General features: G+C 39.4%; 1 protein-coding gene across 2 annotated transcripts in view; it reads right to left on the bottom strand.

The window, feature by feature from the left end:
- SPIDR (scaffold protein involved in DNA repair) overlaps positions 1-22412 on the bottom strand; it is a 195854-nt gene that overhangs the window by 133481 nt on the left and 39961 nt on the right. For both annotated transcript variants that reach the window (XM_039549214.1, XM_039549215.1), the window contains exons 6-7: positions 10132-10388; positions 807-907 (exon numbers count right to left, since the gene is read on the bottom strand). In XM_039549214.1, the coding sequence (XP_039405148.1) occupies positions 807-907; positions 10132-10388 (358 nt within the window). The remainder of the gene's footprint in view (positions 1-806; positions 908-10131; positions 10389-22412) is intronic.

The following is a 22412-nucleotide window of genomic DNA, read 5'->3' as shown; positions in this document are numbered from 1 at the left end:
CCACCTTTAAAAATTTGGGAGTAGAACTGGGGACAAACTCTCAAGGTAAATGATAGATTCACTTAACCACATGTTTTCAAATTAGGACTAGAGGACTTTCTGAAAAACAAATGCAAGTTAATAGATGCTCAAAACCAAGCAGTTGGCCTAATATAGAATAAATGCTTGACATTTTGTAGACTATAGTCACACACACAGCAGTTGATGCAAGAACTTAACTACTTCTTTATACTTAAACTCTTAAGAATCTGCTACCTCTCAAGAAACACTACTGAAAGGTGGTACTATCAGACACCAGTAACTAATTTGCATGACTCCCACTGTTTCTTTTTAAGTGATGTGACCCCTGTAGTTATGCTTCACACTCTTGGTGTCATTCACAATTTCAGCACTTATCCACAAATTTTTATCCATGTTTGTTTGTTGGCAAGAAGTGATCACAAAGCAAAAAGAACAAGCAAAGAAAAAGAGTTGATTATAAAGAAAGAAAAAAACCCCAAAACCTGCTGAAAACACCATTTTTCCATGTGATGCTGGAAATCAAGGAGTTGTGAAGAACTTAGATGGAGACTACTTAAAATATATCCTTTACCTTATGCATTCAAATGATGACTGAGTTGTTAGAAACCTTCATATTTACCAGAAATGCAATTATTAGCTCAGAAGACAATCAAGATAGCATTAAACCCAAGTCAGGAAAGAGCAGCAAATAATATAAACTTCACTTTTACCCCTACTTGGGCCATAGATAAATACAAGTAGGTATAATACTTTCCCAGTGGTATTGTGTAATGAATGCTTCTTACCTGAGGGGGTTTTATCATCTGAAATACACTGATGCCTCCAAAAGCTAATGGCAGATCTTTCTCTGTTCTGGAGCCGACATAATCTCTCAGCTAGCCCGCCCCTGCAGAGGACAAAGGAATGCTCAGCTTTGCCAGGAATCAATACTTGGTTTTGCCAAGTGACAAGCCACAGGACAGATGTAGATGTATAGATGTGTATGTATGCTTTGACCCTTAGAGACAGAATCATACAGTAAAATTACATTTTGTAGATTAGCTCTCCTAATTTTGATTTTTCTAATGGAGTTACTCCCAAAAATCATACACCTCAGGTCATAACACACAATAAAACATTTGCAGTATCTGGGTGTCCAAAATCTTCATGTTTTCAGTCCTGTCTCCAGTACACGAGGAGTGTAAAAAAAGGTTTCTAACTTTCCCTTGCACTTATGAACAGATCCTATTAGACACCAGAGACAGTTGCAAATTCAAAACAAACCAGTATAACCACTAGTTATAACAGGTTGGGTTTTCTTTTCCCTCACGGATTTGTTTTTCTGTTGGCAAGGAGTGATCACAAAAATATTCTTTTACCCATACTTGACCCTATGATTCATTTCACAAGCTGGGTCAAGTGTGCAGTTTCAGTGGTCTGAACACTCTCCAAGATGAAATTAATTTAGCATTCCCAAGGTGAGGAGCAGAGGAGTGGCATCTAGCACAAATACACTTAAGGTAACACTAAAGCAATTCTTACCCTTGGATTCAAAGCCAGAAGACATAATTTCTCACTTTTAAGAACAAGAAGATGTATGTGTTGGAAGCTGTCTTTGGGTTACTGTGGGAGTGTTTGAGCATTTTTCTTTGGCTTCAAAGAAGTTATTTGCATAAAGACCTACTTCATTCTTTTGTTGTAGTGTAAAGTTTCTCCACAAGTACTATTGAATCTATTAATAAAGATTTCTACTAAGGTGAAATGTGTGCTTGAGTTAAACTGGTTTAGGAATCAATAGAGATAGCATACAACCACCCTATGACTATTTGTGCACATGAAGAAAATTTTTTGGCTAAGTTAAAAAAGACAAATAGCTTGGTAAAACTCACATTGTAAATGTGAAACTGGGAAGACACACACCTGTGGAAACTGAGAAGGAGCTAAAAAGGCTAAGCAGAACTTCAGGTGAGTTGTAAAAAAATCTCTTTGGTTACTAGTTATTAAGCAATTTCATTGGCAGACAAGTCAACACGTTATATAAAAAGTAGTTAGCAGTGTCAGCTGAATTTTTAACGAACAACTATATCCTTTGCAAAATTATTATTATCACAAGAATTATCACATGCAATGGCTAAACATCTAAGTAGCAGATCACAGAACGAACTCTGAAACAAGAGCCCCATTTAAGCCAAAATGACCTATAGAAGTTTTGCAGTTTACATTGCTGCATCTCTATGGCTGGTGTCAGAAAGAGAGGAGAGAACTCAAGAGGAAGAAGAAAACCCCCAAAGCCCCAAAATAAAGAACTCAGACTTAACAAGCTATGAACCCACACTTAAGCTACGAACCCTGCTATATTAAGGAGAAAAACAAACAAAAATGTTTAGAAAATATTGGCCTCCAGTGAAGTTCCAGGTAAGCTTAACAACCTTGTTTAATCCCGGCTTCAACGAGGGCTTTGAGACAGAGAGGCAACTAATACAGAAGTGCAATGGAAGCTTTGGTTCCAAGAGCAGCACAGTCAAGCACAAAACTTCATATGGGATAACCTACTCTGCTGCTAACACTGTGCTCATCCATATTTTCCTCCAAAACTTGAGCACTGAAGCGTTACCACACCACAGCACTTGTGGGCAAGACAGTTCTACAAACTCCAACTAACTGTCCACCCAGTTTCTCTTCTTGCCAGGGAACCATTCTCAGATGCAGCTGTAATTCAGTTTGGCTGGGTGGTTTACATGAGCCATGCTGGAATTGGTAGATGCCAGCTCAGGTAGGCTTAAAAATGCAGCAATAAAAATGCATTTTCAGATTGCTTGTTTAAAAGTCTTGCATGCATGAGTCTGCAGCTGAACCCTGTGGTTGGACTGTAGCAATACACTATACAGTTAGTAGCTCAAAAACTTGTTTTGCTGAAACAAAACTGTTCAACAGGAGTGTTCTCCTACTTCATTCTCTCCACAGACACTAGTCAGAGAAATGTATTTTATTAGTTTAAACAATGCAAGAAAGCCTTAAAGTACCTGCAGAAGAGAGCAGCTGTTATTGGCTTACAGCCTAATCTCCCCCTTTTTTCTTGAACAGGGAAAATGTTGTGTACAGTCAACCAGCTCCTACTCTTCTTCAAGCCCACTACTGTTACACCTACAGCAGGAATGCCCTGTAGCGTGAAGGAAAGAACGCAAGTTTCTGGTTCCTTGCTCTGGCTACTGCACACAACAGCAAGACATCATTGCTGCTTCAGGGCTGATATGACTAGCAGGAGGGTCTCACTGATGCTCACAGCTTCATTACTAATTTGCTAACCATGTCTGTATTAGGATACCAGTTATCACGAAGGTCCATATAAAGTAAAACTCTGATTTTCCTTAGTAGCCCTCTGTGCTAAGAAAGTACACTGATATTTATTAATCATAATCCTTCCATTCACATTCCAAATGAGGTTAAAAATAGTTTAAACAGAAAACATCATAAAGCAATTTGCATGTGCTTGGTTGCAGAACATAAAATGTAACTAAGAATGCATTTATGAGAGGTTCTCAGCTGGTCATTGGAAATGTTTTTGTGCTGTCTGTTTCATACCTCATGAAATCAGAAAACACAGTTCAAGGACATGCCATGCACAAAAGGAATTTGTATGGCCAGAGCAACAGTTGGTACTTTATGGTTTGTTTCTTTTAAAAAGGTAGAAACAAAGGAGTTTAAACACCACCGCAACCCAGGAAGATCAATCCCCTTTTTAGCTCAAACACATAAAACAAAGGAAAAGGTGCTTTCTGTTACACAAGCTGACAGATTGCTGACAACAGAATTTGAAAACTACTCATCCCTTCCAGCACAGTACAGGTGCCTACACTGTAAAACACTTGTGCATGTACTGTGAGATACTGAGAACTATACAGTCAGAGTCACTCCTGGCTGTGAATACAAGGTAAGCCAACATCCCGGGTGTGTGTGTATATAAAACTAGCAAATATATTTTTATTACTAATGTATTAATTCTGTAATCAAGGGAAGTGACAGACTGCATTGAAATAACAAAAACTAGTTTAGGATTATTGACCAGCACTTCAAACTTCCCCCCAAAATGTTTTAATATGAACAAATTGAACACATTTGGCAAATTGTTAATGCAAAGGCTGTTCGGTGAAGTCAAACTGCTCAGATACAATCTCCACTGCCCACAACCTTTTTATTTTTAATCACAAAACTTCCAGTACAACTATTTTGTTCCTTTAATTCCCTGAAGGCAGACAGATTTAAAAGCAGCAATTCATGTCCTGTTTCCATACTAAACCTGAGTTTGTTGAAATACTGTATTTAAAACAACACATTGCCTTTACTGTCCATGTCCAACAATATCCACATGAAAGACCGCTTTGAAGACCGCAAGAAAGCTCAGCATCCTGTAAAACAGCTCAGGTTCTGGTAGCTGCCCTTCCCACAAACTTTAACAGCAAGACTGAAGAGTTTTGTGACAGCTATCACCAAAAAGTAATACTGAGACTAATCTGTGACTTCCAGGCTGGTTCCTATCTCCCAACTCCAATGAGGCTAACAGAAAGCAACAACAAAAGAGCATTAGTGAGTCTGCTGTGTTTTGAAAAGTAATTTTCAATCTTTCTGAAATGTTGGAGATCTTTTTGTGTTTTTTTTATTAAGGTTTTCATTTAGCAGGGCACTTACGAAAAATTACCCCCCTGTTCATCCAAGTTTACTCCTTTACAGACTTAATTTGAAGTCAAAACTTAAGCATCCCACTACTGAGTTTTTTCCTCATACACAGTATATGCAGGACTCCACATAATTCAAAACAAATATATATCCCCATCTCAAGACTGGGCAATTTTTCCCTTCTCTCATTTCAAAGCAAGGAGAGATCTCCTTTCCTATTTGCACATTACCTGGTGAAGTAACTGACACTCAGCTGTCTCCTTCCACTCCATGGGGCACTTACTAAAGAAATAAAAAAAGCCCTGCTGACTCATGTTCATCTTGCCAGTGGCCAGGACCCCCAGGTCCCTTTCTGCAGCCCTGCTTTCCAACATCTCATTCCCCAGTCTGTACACACAACCAGGACTGCCCTGTCCCAGGTGCAGAATCCAGCACTTGCCCTTGTTAAACTTCACGCAGTTGGTGACAGCCCAGTCCTCTGATTTGTGGAACGCTCTCTGCAGGGCCTCTCTGCTCTGGAGGGAGTCAGCAGCTCCTCCCAATTTAGTATCTTTGGCAAACTTACTTATTATCACTTCAAGTCCTGCATCCAGGTGGATAATGAAGATGTTGAAGAGAGCTGGGCTGAGGATGGAGCCCTGTAGAACCCCATTAGTGACTGGATGCCAGCCTGATGTCACCCCATTCACTGCTGATGTAACCCTTTGTGCCTGACCTGTGAGCCAGTTGCTCACCCATCACTCACCATGGTTGTCCAGCTGTGGATTTGATCTGGAAGGTACTGTGAGAGACAGTATCTAAAGATTGGCTTTCAAAGTCCAAACAGATCACATCTACTGGCTTCCTAGATCAGCTCAGTGGGTTACCCCGTGGTAGAAGGAAATAGATTTGACAAGCAGGACTTTTCCCTCATGAAGCTCTGCTGGCTGTGACCAGTGACAAACATGGTGCTTTTTTTTCCCCCTATTAGCACCAAACATTTGGCCCAGTGAAACCATCCACACTTTCTAAAAGAGAAAATACATTTTAACCTTCTCTAAGTGCAAAATAATTTTACTGTGTATACTGCCAGTGATGACAAGTGGTACATCAGTACTGGCAGCCATGATATTCTTCATTTATACTTTCCTAATCCAACAAGAAATTCGCTAGCAAAGAAAACTTAATCCAACAGTTAAAATTAGCATAAGAACATGACCATCTAAAGGGCTAGTCTGCTGCTGTTACACCCTCATGCCACTTGTGGATGCATGTAGAGAAAGAACAGTCCCAATTTTAGAGTAAAAGCCTGCTTCATTTGTGCCAGCTCCCTCTTCCCTTGGCAATTTCCTTTATTTTCAGGACCTCAGTTGGCCTCATATGACAACTGGGTTTCATTTTACTGCACATAGTACCAGGACATTCTGTAATTTTCTCCTCTTTTGATAACACAAGCTAATTTTAGCTGATCAGATTTGTAAGTAGTCTGCAAACAAGTAGATATAGGACAATTTAAAATAAAATATTGGGAAATCCTGTTTCTCTTGAGCTATAAGCAGCCACTCAAGTATTTAAAAAAACAAGCAAAAAGCTAAAGCTTATTCTTCACAACTAAAAGCTCTTGCAACATGACAGATTTAGATGCAGAGTTAACATTTTATAACTTAAGATATTTATTTCCTACAATGAACCTCAGACTTTTTTTTCCTGATGGAAATAAAATCTCAATGGAAAAAGCAAACAATTCAGAAAATCTTTAAGAAAGGTTTACTTGTAGACAAGAGAAGCCGAGTACATCCATTTTGAGTTTTCTTCTCTATAAATACTGAATTAACCCAGTTATATGTTTAATCTATGTAATAAACGTTGACACTTGCAATACTCTACATTTCTCTTTTCTTTCACAAAGAAACTTTGAAAGACTTGGAACTAATACAGTTCAGACATTTCACCCAGTAGCATTAAGATGAATTCCAAATGTAACAAGAAGAGCTTCTTGAAAAACTGTCATTTGCAATATATACCCTCTCCCCTCAGGTTATGCAAATCATTTGCACAATTTTCCCATGAAGTGCTGATTCAAGCTGAGAAACTGAAGCTTTGGGATGGAAAAAAGGGGCAGGAACATGTAAACCCAACACCTCTTGACCTGATCACCAAGGCAATTCATTTCAGCACCAAGCACCACTAGTAGCACCTAATTGTCAACTCAGTGGCTCACAGGTGCAGTACAAGGACATAGATCTGGCAGCACACCTGGGAAAATTATGTACTCCCATGGCATCCATCAACAGGCTTGTTTAAATAGAGGAGGGCAACTACACATGCATATAATACCAGTGTTTAAGGTGAGGATGTCCCGAGCAGTGGCATTGATGGCTGTGAATGAGAGATGATCTGCTTTGCCTTCAGCATGACAAACTGGCATCTCCTACAGCACAGCTCTTCAGAACCACCAACACCCCCGAAGGGCAAACCTCACCACACAGATTACCTGCCCTCCTAGGGACTGCGGTAGAAAGAATAATCTTTACTCAGAATATTTTTGAAAAGAAAAACTAACATTACATGGGATACAAGAAAACATATGAAAATTAGATATGGTGGGGGCAGTAGATATGGTGGGGCACATCTTTCTTGTCTTCAGACACCAATTGTCTTCTGAGACCACACTTAACCCCTAACAGAGGAGAATTACAACATACCCCTTCAAATGTGGCTCAGCAGCAGCAGCACTGTATATTGTGCATGTTGATTTGGGGATATAGATGGGCTTCTCATTTTATTTACACTCAAAGGCGTTGAACTTACAGTCAAATTACCTATGCTAGGATCACAAAAATTTATTTTAGTCATCCATAATTAGCTTACTTCTGAACATTTCTGTTGCTTTGGTTGCATCTCAATTTTTGTAGTGTATGACAATTGCATCTGTAATAGGCTGAAACAAACAATACTCTTTCCACCCATCCAGGCAACTACCCATTTCCATTTTAGCACCAGGAGGTTTCCAGGAGGAGAGGACAGTAGAACGGAACTTATCTGAATTCTTCCAGAGACTCTTCTGGCTCTTTTCTTTGTTCAGTTTGGTTTTGCTTGGGATTTGGGAGGTTAGGGGGGATATGTTAGGGGGTTTTCTTTGAAGTTGCACAGAGAAATGTACCCATTGATGTAACAGAGGCATAGCTGCAATCAGATAACACAAAAATAAATGTAGATTGCAGCATGATTGTAAGATTTCTACAGAAAACATAAGCTAAAATTTCTTGAAAACATTAACTCTACTTTTGAAGCTAGATTTACACATGTCCAATAGCAAAGAGATATGAAAATAGCAGTATTTTCTATTTTTCTTAAAAGGGAAAACAAAATGGGAAGAGACCTGCTCTACCTACATCAGGACTCTTCCATGAAATAAGCATACACAGTACAGTGTATGCTTATTTGGATTTGGAGTTGAACCTATGGCACAGGAATTCATGCAGGAAGATGGTAGCTCTACCACTGCGTGCTACCTCTGCTCAGTCCATGCTTCCCTAGGCACTGGCCTAGGAGAAAGAGAAAGAGAGCCCAGCTAAGCAGAGACTTGTGGCTCTCTTCCACCTACTGGGCAGTTTCAAATGGTCCATCTGAGTGGAAAGGAAGCTCACGGGCCAGATCCAGCTTGCAGGATGATTCCCCTGCTCACTCCTTTTTCTGCTGTGGCCTTGATCTGCAGCAGAGGTAGGAAGGAAGGAGAAATGACAAGCCAGTGGCTGCTTTGTAGCTTTTAGCTAGTTAACCACAAAGAAGGGATTGTCACTTCATCAATCAAGAAGCTGACAAACCTTTCCCTGAACTGGCCTTCAATCCACAGCACTGAAAACCCATGCTTTCCTAGTGAGGATGCAAACTCTTACATCGACTGTTACCACACCAATGAAAATGTTCTCTGTCAGCAGTAAAAGGAAGGATGGGAGAGACACATGGAATTAATGCCCTGAACAGGAAGAGTGAAAAGATGACAATTACCTGGATGAGCAAAATAACGAGATAAACAACACTCATAACTAAGGAATTTCCTGCCTGCTTCCCTGTTCCCAAAGGAACCCAAAGTGGAACCACAGGATGGAAGGTAAAAAGCCCTGTAAGCTCTGCTCCTCTGGCCATTCCAGACAGATTACATTCTACATAATTGTGGATGGCTCGGTCTTGTTTTGTTTTTAAAGCAATCTATTCTCATATACACTTGTGACAGAGTATCTTTGCTATGAAACATTTTTTGCATTAAGACTGTTGATAGTAAAGGTCACCAAATGAAGCTGGACCTCGGAAAAAGACAAACCCACTAAGGGTAACAAACAGCTCCGGAACTGCTTAAAGCTGGAAGAGCGCCTGGGCAAAATACCGCTGTGTACACTTGTACCTGTTTTTATGACAGTCACACATACTTGCTTTTGGCCACTAAAAGGCATTTTTGGGGGTTACAGCTCTGGTCTGACCTCGTACAGCTGTGTACGCAGGTTTCTAAAGTAATACGAAACAAAGCTTGACTGCACAAGCAAAGCACTTCTAAGTACAGAGATGCTCCATAATTAGGACTTCCAAACCTGTTTCCTCAGACAGCATTTTGAAATAGCCAAGAATATTTCAGAGAAAAAAAAGTATGCCTAATAACTAAAGATTTACTTTTTAAGTGATTGTTTACTGTACTTTTTCAGCTGTAAAAGAAGTAAGAGAACCAGACTGTTAAAACAACAGCAGGGATGTATAGCAGCACCATTTGTAATTGTAGTCTCCACAGCTTGAGGCATATCTTCACAAATACTATTTAAGTTAACACAATTTTCATTAATTCAATATAGGAAGTCACAATTTCTGCAAAGAAATTAGCTAGAACATCCGGTTTCAACTGCTCAATCTCAGGGTACTTTCTTTCAGCAGTTACTTTCTAATGTATTTAACTTTACACACATTTAAATTTCACCTTGAGAACATGCCCTCCCATTCCTACATACCACTTTGTCCTACACTCTTCAAAACTATTGCTCATCCACTCCTTTCCTACAGTATTTTGGATAACTTTGCCCTGACAAATCTGGAGAGGACCAAAAAAAAAAAAACCAACCCCAAAAACTTGAGGTACAGCATTTTTGCAGACTTTCTGGAGAGGCACAAAGCAGTGAAATGATTAGAATCTGAAACAGAAGTACGTCCACTCACACATCTGTAAGGCATTATTAGAAGTGCAAAAACCAATCAATTTGTACACAGGAGTTCAAGATTGAGAGCTTTCACCACAGATTTAAAATCTTTAGTTCTTTCTTGCCTCTTTTGCTTGTTTACAGATAAATTACATTCTTTAACGTTTTTCGTATTTGCATCTCTAAAATGTTTACCCTTGAAGCACATTCCAACACTTTGGTAAGTATTGTTTTACTTATAATTTAAGAAGAAGAACAACCCAAAAGATTTCCTTAAGGTGGACAGTTCATTTACCTCAGTAGCTTCCTCTTCTTGGCAGACTCGGCGGGAGCTCGGGGGGCCTTTCCCGCCTGCTTCCCAGGGGTGCGGAGCAGGGCCTGTGCCGACCGCAGCCACTCGCTGGCCGGTCGTGCTGTAACATCCCCCAGGTCCCCTCCTGCCCTCGGCTGTAATCCCTTCCTGGATCCTGGAGTAGTGGTCGCCAGGCTCGTCTCTCCTTCTCCCACGCTGTCATTATCAGATGAATACTCAGATATTTCTGTTGAAATTGCCTAAACAAATAAAGATATTTGACCAGAATGCTAATGAGATAGTACAGCTTTATGTAGGCAGTTTTATGTTCCCCAGTAATCCATAAATGGAATGCGAATTTATTAACGTAACTTGGACAACTTCACCGTAAATGCACAACAATCTTTTGTCAGTTAACATCAACTCCTGAATACAAGGATCATCTCCTGAGGGACAACTGAGATGAGCAACATTTAGGTTTTTTAAATAAGTAGGTCTGGAGAATTAAGCTAATGCTTTTATCTAAAGCAAGTTTTGAGGAAAGCAGAGAGAGGTCAGTGAGTGACAGGGATCATGACCGGCAGCTGAAAGAAAGAAAGAGTTTTTATATTGGGATTCAAGCAAACAGGAAGGTCAGCTTCCATAGTCTGAATGGAGGGAAGAAACACATGCCTCTATTGAGAGCTTGTAGCTGGCAATAAGTATGTAACCTTTTGTTAAAATATAATTTTGACCACTAAAGCAGGCCTCCATCCATGTCCACCAGGCCTAGAGCTTCACAGGGAGGTTTCAAAAGTTGAGCATAAGCTGTTGGGCTGTCTCCAGGTAGCTCCAAGGAGGATGGATCACTGGTCAGCAGTCAGGGCTGGGGGCCAGCAGGGCTGGAGTTCAGCCCCATAGAACGTCACTGGAGCTCTTCTCCCAGAAACTCACAGGACACACTGAACTCATCCCACTGAGGGAGGGATAAGAAGGCTGAAAAAACAACTCTGCAGAGACATGGAAGGCTGAGAAGAGGGCTGGGAGGGAAAATTCACCTGCTTTGGCTGAGCTTACTTTACTCTCCTCTAGGGCTCCTGCAAAAGCAGATTAAGGCTGCTGGGTTGGCTCCCTAAGGTGAGATCTGCACAGCTGTTACATGCATTATGTTCTCCTGACCCAGTGTTTCTTAAAGTACTGAGTATTAAGCAAAAATACTTGGAAAGTGGCATTTTACCAGTTCCAGTACAGAACAAAATGATCTAAACCACTGAAATAGGCAGAGGACTAAGAAACATGAGCTGGGCTCAGTCTTCAGGAGCTAGTTGAAAAAAAACCCAGAACAACCAAACCAACACTGTCTGCAAGTTCTGGTGGGATGAGCAGTGACAGTCCTGTCACTGAGACCACCAGCACTAGCCCAGCTCAAGTAAGCAGGCATAAAACTGTAGACAAGGCAAGTAACTCAGACTGATCCTTGAAAGAACCCAAACACAAAACATTAACTTTGCATTATCAATGGGAAACTGGAAAACCCCAAAGACTGACATTGCTCCAGATCATGCTGCCTCAATCACAGAATAAGTTCTGAAAAAAATTAACCCGTTCCTCTGGTGAAATGCAGTAAGTAGTGCTCCACACAGGTTGTTCAACAACTGACTCAGATAAAGACTTGAAAGAGGAGCGGGAGGGAAATCACAGCATTTGCTAAAGCTGTTCTATGTTACTAATTAGTGCAATCATCTGAAAACAGAGTTTCTTGACTGTGCACAAAAATAAGTTCAGCTCTTGCCAGTTCTCTAATACATTTTTCACGTAAATGCCGAGACACTGTGCTCATGTTCCGAGAGCTTACCTAAGTATTCTGGAAACTGGAAAGACCTTTTAAAGTTATCCAGAGAAGTAGAATAGCTAAAAGTATGTAATTAATATCAGTCTGCTTTAAACACAACACAGTCAACATCTGTCCCTTGGCAACAATATTTCTCTGAAAACAAACTCCTTCCATATTGGAAATGAGCCATAAATGAAAGATTTCAAAGACTCTGAAAGCAGTAAGCAAGGACTTCATTCTTAAAACACCATTCCAATGCACTCTCTTGCTTTAGGAATGCTTTAACTTTGCTCAAATAGCTATGATACCCACTGCACCTAAAAAAAGTATGCAAATCTGAAATTCTCTGGGCAAGTGAAATGCTAATGAGAAAAGCCCTCGGGAAGAGCTTCAAGTCAAGCATATTTTAATCCCACTGACTGCTGTAAGAGTTAAGAAGCTTTCCTAACTAAAGATTGTCTAATAAATCGTTTCTGCTAATATTTATTACCGTATACTTGTTTAGACTGGACTTCCCCAAGGAAACTGTACTTTGGGGTTTTTGTTTTGTTTGCTTGTTAGTGGTTTTTTGTTGTTGCTGGTTTTTTAATTGGTCAGTTGGAAATTTTTCTTAAAAGAGGAAACTCTAGAAATGGAGAAGAAAAACAAAGAACAAAAACTTAGCCTTCCAATTCTATACATTATTTAACTGTAGCCATAATCAGAATTCTAGTCAAAAGAGAAAAACATTTTCAAAACACAGAACAAACATGATTTTTCAAGTATCCAGTAATTGAGCTGGAAAGTCTACCAACAATATGGTGGGGAAAAGCTGGGAAAAAAATCATTTATTTGATTCACTATAAAACAGTCATTGATAAATAGTTTAAAATTTGTCTATTTTTTATCAATATCTTAAACATCACGAAAAAGGATTTCCAAGAGTTTTGTTGTTATTTTGTTGGGTTTTTAAAAAAAAATAATATCCCCAGCAATATCATTAGAGTTTCAGAAGAGCACCACTGCTAAGCACAAAGAGTTGTCAAATTAAAAGGAGTTGATTTTTCCACATGGCTTATCATTTTGAAATATAATAGTTTTGGTTACAGTGGCTGAAAGTACAATGCTTCCCACTATATGCAGGCTCAGTTTCCCCACCTCAATTCCTTCCTCTGACCCCTGATCGCAGTGTAATCATCCCCAGTCCCGGGGATTTTCATGACTGTCTCCCACATATCCCAATCCCTCCAAATACTTTGTAGTAGACTGTTCACTAAGGTATACCTACACTTGCTATGATGGCCTTTCGACAACACCCTCTTTTAGATCATGCTAGCTACTTGTCCATATTCAGGAGCTGACTGAAAAAAAATTCAGGGGTTGACCTCAATCTCTATCACTAAAACAACAAACATATTTCATTTTGTCCCATTTTAAGATAAATCTATTTTCTCTGGGACTGGTGTCAGCTGAAAAGCTCTAAATGCTCCCCTTTTATGGCTCTTCCTTTAAGGAAAAATGACAAGTATAAATGCACAGACTACTGCCATTTTTTCTCTCAAGATCTGACTACACAAAAGCAGAGAAGTCATTGAGTACTGTATCAGAGCATCCAGGACCCTATATTTTAAAGTTAGGCATTTTTTAATCAAAATGCATCAAAAAAGAAAGAGTTCTCAAGATTAGTTAATTTGTGATGCATTTTTGAAAGCACTCACAGGTACTAGTTAACACAGAGGATGGTACAAAAATAGAAACCAAAATGAGAAATAGCAAATACCCTCCCAACTAAGCAGCTAAGATTGCCAAAGAATGTATGTTTACCTGTGTCAGCTTGCAATCACTAAGAACAAAAAAAAAAAAAAAATCAAAAAAACCCCCACAGAAATTGTAAAATCCTAGCCCAAATTGTTCAAAGACAACACTCCTGACTTCAGTGGAATGAAGACGGCATTCCATAAGCACATAGATTTTGCACAGAAGATACCATGCTGTTACTTATGTGACCAAGTGCTCCCTCCCTCATCCTCAAGAGACTTGCTTCAGCTACGTCTTGCTTCACCTTGAACACCTTGTGAGTTCTCTGGCAGTACCTTGGCAATCTGTAGTGTTTCCTTCTAGAAGGTCTGAAAAAACAACCTTTTCACTTCAATAGTGATGGAAGCAAGCAATATCTGTATTTGATCAGTTTAATAAGCACTTGATATTTCTTATCAATAAAATAGCAGTAAGTTAATACAAGAAGGGTTACGTTTCCTTTTGAAGTTTCCAGCTCCAGCATAGAAAGCAGAACCTTACAAAGGTTTTTGTGCAAAAAGAAAGCTAACAGATCAACCCTATCAAAATAAATAATAAATCTGTACTTTAAAGAAATGGCTCTCAGACAGTGATTGCTAATTAGAGGCAAGGTGATGAGCAGTTGTGCAGGTTTCTCATCCCCCTCATCTCTCCTCCCAAGATACATCACTCAGTGATTTCTGCAGAAAAACATCCATATCCATGCCTTACCTCTGTATTCATTACACTTTAATTTGTTCTGTCGTCATACATTCAGATAATATTGTAAATCTTCCCCAGAAGATATGAAGATACTTTGCAGATAAGATGCTCAATAAAAGTTCAAAGATATTATGAGCAAGTTTATCAGCTGGAACTAAGATACTTTACCATGCTGCAGTATGTCTTAGAGACAAAGAATGGGTATCAAATTCTATACAGATATTGATACAACTTTTTGCAGATGGAGGTCACTTGGTCTGTCATTTCCCTCCCTAAATAAAATAAATTTCTTCCCCCCTATTATCCTACTACAGCCTAGCTCAAATGGCAGAACTAACAGGGTTTCTCAGAGCACCCTTAGGGAACCAGGCTTTCTCAAGGTAACAGAGCCAAGTTATGTCAGAAACACAAATAGTTATTTCAGAGTTTCAGACTCTGATCACTGTACATACAGAGAAAAATTAATCTTATGGCATCTCCTTTCCTACTTGTTCATTCACGTATCTTTGCCTCTGGTTCCAGAAGCATTTTCTGTTACCCTCTGCCTGTTCTTTCATGGACTATCTTTTTCCCTTTTGTGATTCCCTTGTTTTTTTCAGAATTAATCTGCATTTCCCCTACCTGCCCTCTCATGACAGCTCTCAGGATGGGTGGAAGCTGACCAGTATTAACAAACACACACAGTGAACTCAGGTGACTATCCTACTACCTCTTCTTTTATCCAGTCTTCCCTGCATTTGCACTGCAGGTACTTTGCTGTTGTGCATGCAAAGGGATTCAAATGCAGCCAACTTCTACCCCAGTTATACCCTACATTACAGGTTGCAAGGAGATTTTGTATCTTGCATGGTACTCTCCAAAAAACAGAGTGAGCAGAAAAGCCACTGGATTTAGCACAATGAATATTCACAAGCATAAACCATCAGCACAGTATGTCAAAGGCCCGGGCCATGCTAATGAATGCTCGAAGCTAACTCCACCAGAAGCTGGCTTGCAGGATTACAGGGAGGAGGGTAAAGGTAAAAGAAAAGAAGTTTTCCCTTAATTAATCAACACAAAATTAATTCAAGCATTGTGCAGGATATTATTCAGCTCTACAAACATAATTAAAGATACAAAGGATTTAAAACTTGCAGTTTTCTTCAAAGCTCTTTGTTTTCTGAAGCTTTAACTGAAGCACTGAAGTCTATGCCAAATGTACTTTCCTAGTAGCTTCAGAAATAATTTGGTTCTTGGTAAGCTAGCTACTTTTACTCTAGAGAGATAAAATTCAAATATTCCTTCATACAAGAAACTTTATGTTGAAGTGCAGAGTTAGGCGTGTGCCGCTCTGTGGGTGACACCAAGCTTTCTTCTCATGGAATAACCGCAGGAACAGCACACAAAAATACAAGATTAGGTAGCAGTGCGTGGGCAGAGATAATCGTATGACAAAAAAGAACAACAATGAAAGACATAAATCACTAATAAGGTATTTTTGGACTTGCAAGCCCAAACTGACACAGCAGATTAACTGAAATTTTGTATCTGGAACAATCACCCAGTGTTATTACAGAGACAGCACATATTTAAAATGGATCTCAGATAATGCCTGGTTGTTTAGCCAAGTACAGCATTCCTCCCCAGCACACGCACTCAGACCATCTGATCTGTCCTAAATATTTATCAGCGGTGATGGTTTAGTGCACTAGGAAATGACATGTCCTGCTCCACACACACTAGCACTTTGTGGCTGCCATTACAGGAAACAGAGCCATGTGCTCTTCAAGCACTGTGACAGTCACCTTGAGCACTTCTCTGGGATTCTGCAAGAGTAAGCACCACCGAGCTTCTTTCTCCCTGCTTGGCCACCACTAAACTTCAGCGACATCTCGCTTCACACAGACATGGGAATGAATTTTTGCTGTCTCCCAGCTGCCACCACCCCAGGGCTGGAATGCAGTAGTTATTAGCACACAAAATCATTTATGCCAAGTAGCAAAGAAGAATGCAGCATCTACTTGAATATGGAGGAAAAGTGTAGGCAGCAACACTGTAATTATTCAAAGCAGAATTTGGTCACAGCCTGCACCCTCATCTCCTCTTAATGGTGTTTTGAGACCTTTAAACAAGTGGTTAGGACTTCTCTTCTATGACTAATAAAAAGGATTCATTGCATCCAGCAGCCCGGAGCTTCCTATCGTAAAGGAAATTGATTCATGATTATCTCTGGAGGAAGCAGGCCAACTACCAAACCTTACACACCACTGCTTAGATTGCTGGGCTTCCCTTTGAAGAACTCCTGGGGAAGTCTTACCCATGTTTGATACCATTTATTCTGCAAGCCCTGTCAAAAATACAGCTGCATTAGCTACTGTCTTAAAAGGTAACCCCAAAAGTAGGAGTCAATCCAAAGGAAAAATACCAGTAGCTGTTATCACAAGAAATGCAAATAGGACAGTTTCAGAGATGCTTTCATACACTGAATGAGTTGAAAGGGCTTTCATGGAACTTCGCAGAAATTAATGGAATGGTATGGATGCTGTCAGATCCAAGAGCCAGTTATCTGATGCTGGGCTTCCTGTACAATTTCTGAAACCAAGAAAAGTTGTGGAGGGACAGGAAAGCTCCCTCTTACAATTCACAGAGTGAGGAAGTTGAAGCACAGTACACAAGCCCACAAAATGGTGGTTTATATCACACATGAAATAATAATTAATAAAATAAATAACTTGTATCATCATTTATCAGCTCCCTGATCTTGTTTAGATCATAGTGCCTTGAAGTGGAAAATGAGGTGACTATTAGGATTACACGCAGTATGTTTGGCTGTGCGTTCTTTATTGTCAGGGAAGAGGTGCATGTTTTTGTTTGGTTTGAGCTCTCTCACACACAATCCCGTACACATACACCACTGCCAGAGAGTATCCTGCATGCAGCACTAATCACTGAGGAAAACAAGAACAGAAGAAATAACATTAAAATAAGATTTTGCAGACTTATTAACTCTGCAACTTTTGCAGAGTTATTAAAATTACAACAAACCAGATTTTTATAGACCTAATGCAAAGATGGTATTTACTGACTCTTTTTTTTAAGCCAGGTAAAGAATGCACAAGTGGTAAGAAAGATGAAATCAAAGCCGTAACTTCTAATCCTGAGCAGAAACCTCAGCTTTCACAAGGCAAACAGGTTAAGCAGGCTATACCTCTGGAGATACATCCACAAGCTGTTCCAGCCTGCCTCTCCCAGAACAGGTTGTTCTGAGGCATGGATCAGCCGACCGAAACAGGTGAGGCTCTCGTCTCAGCCCAAGTGCCTTTTTATACAAAATCGGTGTGGAAAGCAAGAAGCACTGTTTATTTCCAAGCATACTCTGTAGATGTAGAATTAAATAGTGATCCCCAAGGTAAGACTGAACACAAAACTGTTGTCTGCTGTGCACAAGGACAGGAAAGAACAGTAGGGACAGTGAGCTCCTACAGTGAAAAATGGGCATGAAACAGGATTATTCAACATCAGTTAAGGGACACTGATTTGTATGGAGTATAAGGAAAACCCTGCTGCAATCTTGGCATCTGTAGCATTTGCACTGCAAATGCATCTCTTAAGAGCATTGTTTTAGTAGTTTAGTTGACTTCTTTAGCATTAAGAATTCAATCCATCGCTTCCTAATATTATCTCATTACCCCTGATCTCACCATCAGTCTGTAATCAGAGTAATAGCCAACTTCTAACAGACCAAATAATGCTGAAAAATGTTAACATGGACAACATACAAGTGCTTTTCCTGCTTTGTCTAATGTTTTTTTCCATCATACAAGAACATCTTCATTTTCTCTCAGGGAAAATGACTGGCTGTTAAAGACAATTTGGACAATTTATGCATACTGTTAGCCAACATTACATTCAAGTGAATTACTGTAACCCTTGCTCTCCATTCCCTTCTTAAAAAAAAAAGAGGGGAAGGGGGAGACGCCACTTCACGTGTTGCATCTTGCAAACTATTCAGGGACAGAATCAGGTCTCCTCTCATGCAACTGCATATTATCCCACGCAGTTGAGCTCTCATCTTGATAAGGATCCTCCAGATGATAGAGACCCAGGTTTTCAAATATAAATACCTGACTCTGATAGGGCATGCAGATAATTACATCATTTCGCACAGAAGCCTCAACATTATACACTGAAGTTTGGGCACACAAGAAAATTGCAGTCAGCTTATAATACCACTTAAACAGGGTTTCGTTCTTGACACAGAAATAGTTACTTTCATGTTTCCAAGGAACAGATGTTATCACATGGTTTGATAACCTACTTTCACATTCTTTGTTTATAGTTATTCACTCAGTTTCATTTATTAAAGTTAGTGGATCCGGGCCATGAAACCTCAGTTTTATTGTCTCTGGTTTAGGTGATGCTATGGTAATAATCCTGGTTAAAGCTTGGATGTAACAAGAGAACTCAACTGAAAGGCACAATTAAAAGCCAGATTATAATTTATGAACTAAATCCTAAAGCACCTAGACTAACACCTGCAGGATTCAGTAGGGACTGTTAAAGGAGGAAATAGATTTCCATCTTCAAGCAACTGTTTTGTTTTACTCCAAGCCTTCAGAGAGAACAAATACTTGAAATGGGAGGTAATATCTTTTACTAGACAAACAGATATAACCGTGGAAAACAGTCAAGCATGTAGCACTAAGCCCTTCTACAGGTCTCAAAAGTTTGGGGTTTTTTCCTCCAAATAGATCATTTGATCTAAGTAAACTAAATCTTTCCTTATAAAATTGCTTCTCTCTTATCTTTAGCCAATAGAGTTATGAACTGTATAACCATCTTGCAAGCTTTTTAAAAAGTTGTTTCTGAAAAAGAAAATGCTTCTCACAGTAATGTCACTGTATAGATGATCAGGGAACAGTCAAAGACTTTCAAATCTTTCATATTATGTATTCTCTTTTTAAAAGTAGATGATAACTGCAAGCATGTTATTTTTGAGATTAAAGGAAGTAATTCCAGAATAATCAGCTAAAAGAGAGATTGCACACAGATATTCAGTGAAGCACAAATTATTCACACCGATTTCTCATCTTTGGTGGATCTGCAGTTTCCTGTGAAAACCCTTAGAAAAGCACTTATCATAAAAGGAAAGAAAAAAGAAAATGAGAGAGAATGGAAACACAAGTGGCACAGTGCGGTAAAATACACAAATGCAACACAGGCATCATTTCTGCAATAATGCTCAGCACTTAGTGGAAAAAGTTTTGTTAACAATATCCACCGGGACACACAGAAACATCTTGAAATTGAGATTCTGCACTTCCAGCTGCAGCAGTGCCAGCGTTCACGGCTACAGCACCGCCAGCTTAAGGAGACACCAGGCTGCCGGGCAGTGCAGCACATTACATCCATTTTTTTCTACTCCCACTCACTCCACATTCTTCTCACTTGACTGTGCTTCCCTTTGCCCCATTTATTGCTTCACAGCTTCTGCGAAACTGCCCCCAAAGCCTAAAATAGTCCCTTCATTTCTTCCCTCCTCTTCATTTCCAGCTTCTTCCAACTCTTTCCCTCCTCTCCAGGAGTCCTTTCACAGCCTACCTTTTCTAGATCATTTTGTGGTTTTGCACTGTTAAAACTATTTTAAACAGCAAACATTTCAGGGCAGGAAATGTCTTACCACGTCTGAAATACTGTGTCAGTGATGACAGCATGTGCATGCACACAAAAGCACCACCTTCACCTAAACTGATTTCTAACATTAATGAGAGCACCTCTATGCAGACTAAAGAAACAGAAGACCCATTTAATTGCTTTTTCCAAGTAAGCCAAAGAACACCAAACAATGGAACTACTTTGAAAAATACATTAAATGTACTCAGCTGAAGTTAGTTCTGTTTGGATAAAGAACAATGAAAATGAAGCCCAACGCAAAGTTTACAGATTTTCTTTTGGATCATGTGCCTAAACTTTGGTGGAACAGAAGGAAAAAAAAGTAACCATCAATTGGATAAGGCATTGTAATTGAAAATTGTAATGTTGCTGCAAATACATACTTCATAGAAAGATTGAAAAGTGCTAACTGCTGCAATACTGTCTTAAGTTTGACACATTTAGCTGTGCTGATTGTTCACAGTACATGGAAGTACAGACTTTAAAACTCCTTTGAGATCTAGATTAGAATAAAAACGTGTGTGCTGTAACATAGGTGTGGTACATCACATTCAGCGACATGACTGCCATAATATGGGTATAACATACATTGCAGGACCCATGGGGACAATCACAGATATTTTAAAAGTGTGTTAGAAAATAAGCACACACATAAACTGATCAGGAACATACACTTGAAATGTCCCATTAGTCAAATACAATCCTTACACAATGAAACTCAATGGACTGTAGTTCTCTAAGAACAGGCTAGTGGCTGACCTGGAGAACTTGTAAAGAAAGGAGCCCTGAAATATAGACATCCAGAATTTGTATAAAGGAATTCCTTATAAGGATTATAAAGCTTGCATAAAGTAGTATTATTGAGAAGAATTAAGGTAATTCTTCTCAATTACAGACAAAGAGAAAAAGGGAGCCTCAGTGCATGTCTGCATACTTTAACATACTTGAAAAAGCAATAGCTGACTGGTTTCCACAGCAGTCACCAATAGCTTTTGGCTTCATGCCTCCTCTACTATCTCAAACCAGACTGAGAGATTGTGATGGTTCAACTTCTCTTCCACTCTTAAAGCAGTGCTTCAGAGGGGGAGGGGAAAAAATAATGGAAAACTGTCATTTTCTTTTTTATTCTGTTAGCACATGTCAATGTATATTTACAGGTGGAAAACGCAAAATGAGTGTGTGGGATATGTGTGTCCCCTTTATTTATAATATAAGAGAAGCTCAAAGCTGACAAGATAATGCTAAAATCATAGAAGTTAATTCAAAATCTCAGAAGAACATTTAGAAATGTGTCCTTCAAAATATTGTTAAACATTCTCTCCTTATTTTCCTCTTCCCAAAGTAAAAATGCTTATGTGATATTTGTGCTTCAGACTGAACTCTGCAGCTAGAAGGATTTTTTTAAAAAGTGTTGCAAATCCTTTTTCTCTTGAACTTGGAAGTGACCTATTAGCATTCTGATCAAAAACTTGCATGTGTGAAGCATAAAGCAACTAAAAATACCCTGCAAGTTGCAATTTCATGAAATGTTTCGGGCCACAAACCCAAGCCCAAAGTTTGTATTGAAAGTAAAAAAAAAGAAAAAAATACTTTTCATTGAACAGCAGTTAACTCTCAAATACCAGCAAGCTCTGGGAGCTGTGCTCAGCACTGAAAATTTGGGACGGGGGAAGCGAAAAAAGTTAAATTGAGAAAGGAGAGGGACAGTGACAGCAGCTTTGAAGAAGTGCTCAGGCAGTTCTGGACACTGTTTTTAGAAATTGTGTGACAGGCGGCTTTATTGCCTAAATGCAGAAGTGCAAATTTTGGCACCCACTGTATCAATTTTGTGCTTGTCTTAATGGCAACAATTTCAATCGGAAGTTCTTTTCTTAGTCTAGAGAGCAATGCACCATGCACTCGTATTGCTTCAGTAGCAACAAGTGGTCATCAGGGTCTACGGTACCTAAAACACCACATCATGTTGTATCTCCCACTCCCATCACCAAAGAGATACTTGTGCATATAGTAAACTAAATTGCTGCCTGGATGATCTGCATTCCCCAGCTCACAACAACAGTAATTTCATTTTGGTCAGAAAAATGGGCGAGACATCACAGCAGACATGGTTTGAAGAATAATAACAATAATAGTAATAGTAAAAAAAGAATCTGTCTTTGAAATCTCAGAAAGTTCAAATGTGTCTAGGGTCATTCTTCAGGGTACAAAATACAACAGACCTGCAGTGGTGCAAGATCTTGCTTTCTACTTGCCAAGAGCCCGATCAGTTTATCTATATTAATGTTTTAATGATTTAGACTACGACTCATACAGTATTTTCCCTTCAGTGCTAGGACAGTAA

This window comes from Corvus cornix, chromosome 2 (assembly GCF_000738735.6).
Source record: "Corvus cornix cornix isolate S_Up_H32 chromosome 2, ASM73873v5, whole genome shotgun sequence".
Lineage (NCBI taxonomy): Eukaryota > Metazoa > Chordata > Aves > Passeriformes > Corvidae > Corvus > Corvus cornix.
This window is presented reverse-complemented; position numbering and strand designations above follow the sequence as displayed.